The 7,500-nt window shown below is 43.4% G+C and overlaps 1 protein-coding gene across 4 annotated transcripts in view; it reads left to right on the top strand.

Moving 5' to 3' along the window:
• Positions 1–7,500, top strand: part of LOC119595034 — a 109,082-nt gene that overhangs the window by 79,088 nt on the left and 22,494 nt on the right. For all 4 annotated transcript variants that reach the window (XM_037944162.1, XM_037944163.1, XM_037944165.1 and 1 more), the window contains one exon: positions 3,071–3,134. In XM_037944162.1, coding sequence (XP_037800090.1) covers positions 3,071–3,134 — 64 coding nt within the window. The remainder of the gene's footprint in view (positions 1–3,070; positions 3,135–7,500) is intronic.

The raw sequence follows: 7,500 nt of genomic DNA, 5'->3' as shown, positions 1-7,500 counted from the left end.
CACACGCATATACGCACCCCGCGCGCCCCACACCCACACACACCCCACCCCCACCCCCACCCCCACACACACCACACACACCCCACACACACACACACACACACAACACACACACACACACACCACTCTCTCACTCTCACCCCCCATCACACTCCCTCCCCCCACATCCCACACACCCACCCCCACACCCCTCACCCACCAACACACACACACACCACACACACACCCACACCACTACACTCCACACCCCCTCCCCCCTCTCGTCCACACGACTTGTAATACAACAACTCCCGTATGGGATAAGTAACGCTCACAACGCATAACGCACGCGCGCCACACACACACACACACACACACACACACACACACACACAACACACACACACACAACACACACACACACACACATACACACACACACACACACACACACACACACACACACACACACACACACACACACACACACACACACACTCACACACGCGCGCACGCGCACAACGCACACACCAAAACGCACACAAGCACACTCCCCCCGGGCCGGCGGCACGACGCGCGCGGGGGGCCGTCCATTATTTCCCGTAAGAGAGAGGCCCGCCGCGTGTCGGGCGTCCTTATTTCCTAATGTGGTAGGCCCTTCCCTCTGCGCCCCGGGGAATCCTCTCTCTTCCCTCATGTGCTCATGCGCCACCCCTCATACCCCCATGTCCATCCATATTCCTCTCATATTCCTCATGTCCACCACATGCCCCTCATACCCGCCATGTCCACCACATACCCCTCATATTCCTCTCATATCCCTCATAGCCCTCGTTTACCCCTCATGCCCCGCGTATTCTCATATTGGGGAGGGTCAATTGTCTTTCGTTCCCCACTCCGTTTCCTCACGTTTGTTATGCTCATGATGCTTCACGTGGCCTCACATTCGCTATGCCCCTCGTGTCTTCCTCATGCCCCTCCCGCTCTCATGCGCCTCATGCCCTTCTGACTTCATATCCGTCATGATTCTCCGGCCCTCGTGCCCTAAATAGCCTGAAGCCTTTTTTTTTTTTTTTTGCTCCTCATGCCCTCACAGTACTCCATGCCCCTCTCCCCCTCGTAAACCTCATGCCCGTTCTACCCTCATGACCCTCTTTGACACTGCTCCTCTCAAACCCCTTGCCTCCTCCTCATACCTCTCCCCACATGCCTACATGCCCTCCCCCCCCCCTCATACCCTCATGCTCCTAACCTCCCTTCGTGCCCTCATACCCCTCCTGCTACTTGTTGTGAATGCCCTCCTCTCACGGGGCATCACCCGCGCACGTGCCCCGTCGCCTGGGGTGTGTGGGGGGGTGAGGGGGCTTGGTGGTTGTCATATTTTCTGTCTGCCTGCCTTGGTTGGCGTCATTTAATTATATTCTCTCTCTCTCTCTCTCTCTCTCTCTCTCTCTCTCCCTCTCTCTCTCTCTCTCTCTCTCTCTCTCTCTCTCTCCCTCTCCTCTCTCCCTCCTCTCTCTCTCCTCTCTCTCCTCTCTCTCTCCTTCTCTCCTCTCTCTCTCTCTCTCTCTCTTCTCTCCTTTCTCTCTCTCTCTCCTCTCTCTCTCTCCTCTCCTCTCTCTCTCTCTCTCTCTTTCTCTCTTCTCCTTCTCCTCTCCTCTCCCTCCATCTCTCTCTCTCCTCCATCATCAGCTCCTCCTTCTACTCGTTCGCCTTCCATCTTAGTCCGTTCCTCCCTCCCCCTCAAATTTCCTTCCCCTTTTCTTTTAATCTTCCTCCTCCCAGTCTCACTCGCCTTCCTGCTTCCCGTCCAGACTCGGTTCGCCATCTACGCAGCTCCCGTGGTCGCCGTCCTCCGTCCACTTCCTCCTCTCTCTTCTTCTCTCTCTTCCTCTCTCTCTCCTCCCTCTCTCTTCTCTCCCCCCCTCCCCCCCCCTTCCTGTTGATGGTCGTTTTTCGGTAATCTATCATGACTCGGTAATTGATTATGAAAATGCGTGTGGTCGGGGTGCCTCCTGACCCTCCCCTCCCCTGGGGCGGCTTGGCGGGTAGTTCATAAGCACCGGCGCACTTACGAACACACGTACAGGTACACGTACACGTACATGTACACGTATATGTACATGTATATGTTCGCGTATATGCCCACGCACACGGACACGCACTGCGTCAGTCTGTCACGGACGCACGCACGCACGCATGCACGCACTCACTCACTCACTCACTCACTCACTCACTCACTCACTCACTCACTCACTCACTCACTCACTCACTCACTCACTCACTCACTCACTCACTCACTTACTGAGAACTCCACACACACAACAACCAGACTTCTAAAAATAACACTCCGTTTTTTATTATAATCATAATCCCATGGCACCCTCATTGTCTAAATTAAATTGGTTTTTGTAGCGTGTTTAAGTACACTGTTTAATATTCATATCTTGATAAAAGGGTTATCACGTGTTCCTGTGTGTGAGGGAGAACTTACATGCATATGTTTACAAGCTTTGTGTTTCTACGTGTTTCTCTCTGTGAGGATACATAACCCCACGTGTTTACTTCCCTTGCTGTTCCCGCTATCTCATTATTATTGTAATCATGGTCGGGCTATTAATGATATTGTTAGTAATGTTTGTTTCATTGCATGCATACGTGTGTGTATATGCATACGTTATCCCTTTCTTTCTCTCTTTCTCTTTTTCTCTCTCTGTTTCCTGCTCTCTGTTTGTCGGTATCTCTCTCTTCTCTTTCTCTCGCATTCTCTCTTTTTCTCTGTCGCTTTCTCTCTTTCTATCGCTCTCTCACTCTCTCTGTCTTTCTAGCGCTCTCTCTTTCTCTGTTCTGTGTCTTTCTGTCGCTCTCTCTCTCTCGCTGTTTCTCTCTCTCTCTCTCTCTCTCTCTCTCTCTCTCTCTCTCTCTCTCTCTCTCTCCTTAAGTGATAGAAATAAGGGTGATGATATTAATGATGATAAATGTTATCATTACCACCGAATCCTTGTGGTGTTGCTTTCTGCTACCATTGGACGTGCCAAACCATTTCCCATTTTCCTTTTCCATGCTAATTTTCCTTCGTTTTCTTTCCCAGAGACGCGAAGGGGGCGTGGCCTTGGACAGGACGTCTCAGAATGGCCTCCTTGTGCGCATGCTCGGTAAGTCGATCTGGAAATAATAGAAATTATTAAATTGATAAGTAAAAATGTAGAGGAAAAAATGTAGATTTAAAAGAATATAGTAAAATACATGTAAATCATAATTAATTAATTTGATTTTTTCCCCTTGTCATGAGCTGCAGTAAATTGCTTTTAAAGTTTTTTTTTTCGTTTTTTTTTCTCTCTCGGGAGTAGTTTTCAATTTTAGAAAAACAAACTCCTGACAAAATATATGTATATTATGAGATGATGTTAGAGCTTTGCTGAGCGAGTTCGTTGTCACTTGCAATTCTCTCTCTCTCCCTCATCTGTCTGCTTCTCTGTTTCTCTTTCTCTGTTATCTTGCCCCTCTCTGCTCTCTCTGTTCTCTCTGCTCTCTCTGTTCTCTCTGCTCTGCTCTCGCCTTTCATCTCTCTCTCTCTCTCTTCGCCTCTATTCTCTCTCTCTCTCTGCCTCTCGTCTCTCTCTCTCTCTCTCCTCTCTCCCTCTTATCTCATCTCTCCTCTCTTCTCTCTTCTCTCTCCTCCTCTCTCTCTCTTCTCTCTCTCTCTTCTCCTCTCTCTCTCCTCCCTCCTCCCCTCTCTCTCTCTTCTCTCTCTCTCTCCTTCTCCTCTCTTCTCTCTCTCTCCCCCTCTCTCTCTCTCTCTCTCTCTCCTCTCCTCTCTTCTCTTCTCCTTTCTCCTCATCTAAGATCTAGAGACGCGATAGTTTAAAGACTAAACAAGCAGAGATGACGAGAGGAGAGAGAGAGAGGATGACGAGAGAGTAGCCTTTGCAGCTAGAAGAAAGAGAGGAGATAGAGAAGAGATGAGAGAGAGAGAGAGAGAGAAGAGAGAGAGAGAAACTAGCGAGCGAGCGAGCGAGAGAGAGAAGACGCCCCCCGTTTGATTATGTTGGAAGGTCACGATGGCCTCATACTTGCGTGCCGCTCGAGGATTGATGGATTCTGAAGTATGTGGTTCGAGAAAGTGTTAATTCTCCCTTTTGCGAAATAGCGTCGCGCGAATATTCGTTGTCATTTCACTTGTTTTATTGTTCTTCTTTGGGTTGTATGGTTAAGTTTGCTGTTGTTGTTATTTACTGTTGTGTTTATCAGCACAGTGAGAAAGAGGAAGGGAAGGAAGGAAGGAAGGAAGAAAGGAAGGAAAGAATGAAGGAAGGCGAGAGAGAGAAGGAGAGGGAGAAGGAAAAGGAGAGGGAGAGGGAGAGGGAGAGGGAGACAGGGGGAGAGGGAGACAGAGGGAGAGGGAGAGATGGGAGACAGACAGACAGACAGACAGACAGACAGACAGACAGACAGACAGACAGACAGACAGACAGACAGACAGACAGACAGACAGACAGACAGACAGACAGACAGACAGACAGAGGGAACGAAACACTCATAACATCATTTAACATTTCTCCACAAACGAATGGTGGTAAAATCGATAGGTAGATGGAATGACCGATTAATAGACAGAATGGTCGATAGACACATAACTTGACAGATAGATATATAATTAAATTGATTGATAGATAGATAGGTATATGATTAAATTGATTGATAGATACATAGGTATAAGATTAGATTGATTGATAGATAGATAGGTAGGCTATATAATTATATTGATTGATAGATAGGTATTTTATTAAATTGCTTGTTAAATAGATAGCATATAATTATGTTAATTAACTGGTAGATACTATAGAATTAGATTGACTGACAAATGGCTGGATAAATTGATAAGTATGATTATATATACGATCCACCATTGTCATGCTATAAAATGACTCATGATTATAATCATTAGTCACTTATGTCATTATGGATAATCTTAATTACTGTTGTGGTTATCATCATCATTGTCCTTACTCTCATCATCATCATAATCATGTTTATTATCATTATAATTATAATGATGATAACCATGATTATGGTGGTGATAAGAGTAACAACAATGATGATAATAATCATTATTAGAAGTGATGATAATAAGATGATAACAACCACAACAGTAATTAAGATTATCCATAATGGCAATAGTAATCATCGTCATAGTGATCATAGGGATAACTTTGATGATAATAAGGTAATAATAATATGATAAATGATGTGATAGCAACATATAACTGGTTTGATGATGGTAGTATGATAATCATAATATAACACGATAATGGTAATGAGGGTAATGATTGTAATAGTGATAATAATGATTATAATAGTTATCGTTTTGATAATAAGGATTATAATTGTCATCATTTCAATGATATTGATGAGAATATTAATAATGATGATATAATGATAAACATGATAATGATATAATAATAAAAGTAGTTATAATGACATTGACAATAGTAATAGCATTGACAATGCTATTAACAGCGCTAGCAATAGCAATGCTAACGAAAACAACATTACCAGGAAAAAAAATAGATCATTTAATAGACAAATACAAATACTTGTCAATTCTGACGCATCTATTTCCACCTGCGTCCCAAGGCCTATCTAGGGCTGGCCGTCTCGACAGGTGAGCTTCCCTCCCACTCGACCTGTCACGTCAAACTGTCAATTCTTGGCAGGGTGACTGCTATTCATAACGTGACGTGAACTCGGCCAAAGCGCTGTCGAAACACAGGCCTAGGTACATAGTGTGTCTCTTAAGGATTGAATGCGTATAGAGTGTCCCGTAGGATTAAATGCGGTGAGAAAGAGTGTCCCTTAGCATTAAGAGTGCATGCAAATAATGGCTTAAGCGGGAGTGGATCTAAAGACAAGCTTAGATTATAGAGTGTTTCTAAAGAATTACATGCGGATAGAAGAGGGAGAGTGGATATAAAGACCAGTAATAGATACAGAGATTTGTCGCGAGTAGCAGTAGACATGAATATTTTTGAGGACTAAAAGTGGACGTGAAGACGAGCGAATAGGTAGAAAAGTAAACACTGAGATTATCGAAAGACTAAGAGTAAATACTAAGAGAGAAAATAGATACAGGAAATATCTAAAAAAGTAAATATAAAGCCTCCTTGATGAATGAAAGGAAACAGAGACGATCTAAAGACTAAATGTAGATACAGGGACTCTTGAAAGAGAAGATTAGGTAAATGGAAGGTCTGAAAGCTCTCTAACGACTAGACTGACATAGAATGACTGTCCAGAATCCATGCTATGTAGTAGAAACTAAAAAAGAGGTACGTGGGACCACTAAAAAAAATAAAGAATAGATAAATAAATAAATAAATAAATAAATAAAATAGATAAATAAATAAATAAATAAATAAATAAGTAAATAAAAGAAAAAAGAAAAGAAAAGAGAAAAGAAAAGAAAAGAAAAGAAAAGAAAACAACCGGAAATACATACAAGAACTTTATGAAGTAAACTAGAAAGGGAAAGGAAGGGAGGAAGGAAGGTAGGAAGAAAGGAAGGTAGGAAGGAAGGAAGTTAGGAAGGAAGGAAGGAAGAAAGGGGGACGAAAGGAAGATGGAACAAGGGAGGAAGAGACAGATGGAGATTTAGAGATAGGGAGGGAGAGTTGAAAACAGAGAGACTGACTGATTGACATTGACAGAGAAGCAGATCCGGAAACGTTTAAAAATTCATATTATCAACCTTTCAAACTTGCTGAAACCACATTTTTCCTCATACTTTAACGGATATAGTTTTAACATCTTTATTTTATTACGCATTTAACATACAGTAGCGTATAAGGACAATGATTAGTTTTTACAGTTTATAGAGTTTATTACTATATAGGGGACGCCACGATCAGAAGCAAAGGTTATTAACCTAATGTAACAAATATTTTATTTTTTATTTATTTATTTAATTTTTCTTGGGGAGGTATGGTTAGTGGCAAGCTGTTTATTGATTGGTATGCCAAGGTAACGTTTCGAATTCATTCGTTTATTTATTCGAATGAAATTTGCATTTAAATTGTACTCTTGTCTAACTTATATATCCTTAACCTGCCGCTCTCTCTCTCTCTCTCTCTCTCTCTCTCTCTCTCTCTCTCTCTCTCTCTCTCTCTCTCTCTCTCTCTCTCTCTCTCTCTCTCTCTCTCTCTCTTTCACTCTCTTTCTACTCTCTCTCTCTTCACTTCTCTCTCTCTTTCATCTTTCTCTCTCTCTTCTCTCTCCTTCTCTCTCTCTCCTCCTCTCTCTCTCTCTCTCTCTCTCTCTCTCTCTCTTCCTCCCTTTCACTCTCTCTCTTTCTCCTTTTCACTCTCTCTCACTTCTCCTTTCCTCTCTCTCCTCCTTCACTCCTCCTCTCCATCCCTCTTCCTCTGCACACATAAACATACACATACATACACATACACATACACATACACATACACATACACATACACATACACATACACATACACACATATCCAGTCACTG

Source organism: Penaeus monodon, chromosome 35 (genome assembly GCF_015228065.2).
Source record: "Penaeus monodon isolate SGIC_2016 chromosome 35, NSTDA_Pmon_1, whole genome shotgun sequence".
Taxonomy (NCBI): Eukaryota; Metazoa; Arthropoda; class Malacostraca; order Decapoda; family Penaeidae; genus Penaeus; species Penaeus monodon.
The sequence above is the reverse complement of the archived record's forward strand: the minus strand, read 5'-3'. Positions and strand labels throughout refer to the sequence as shown.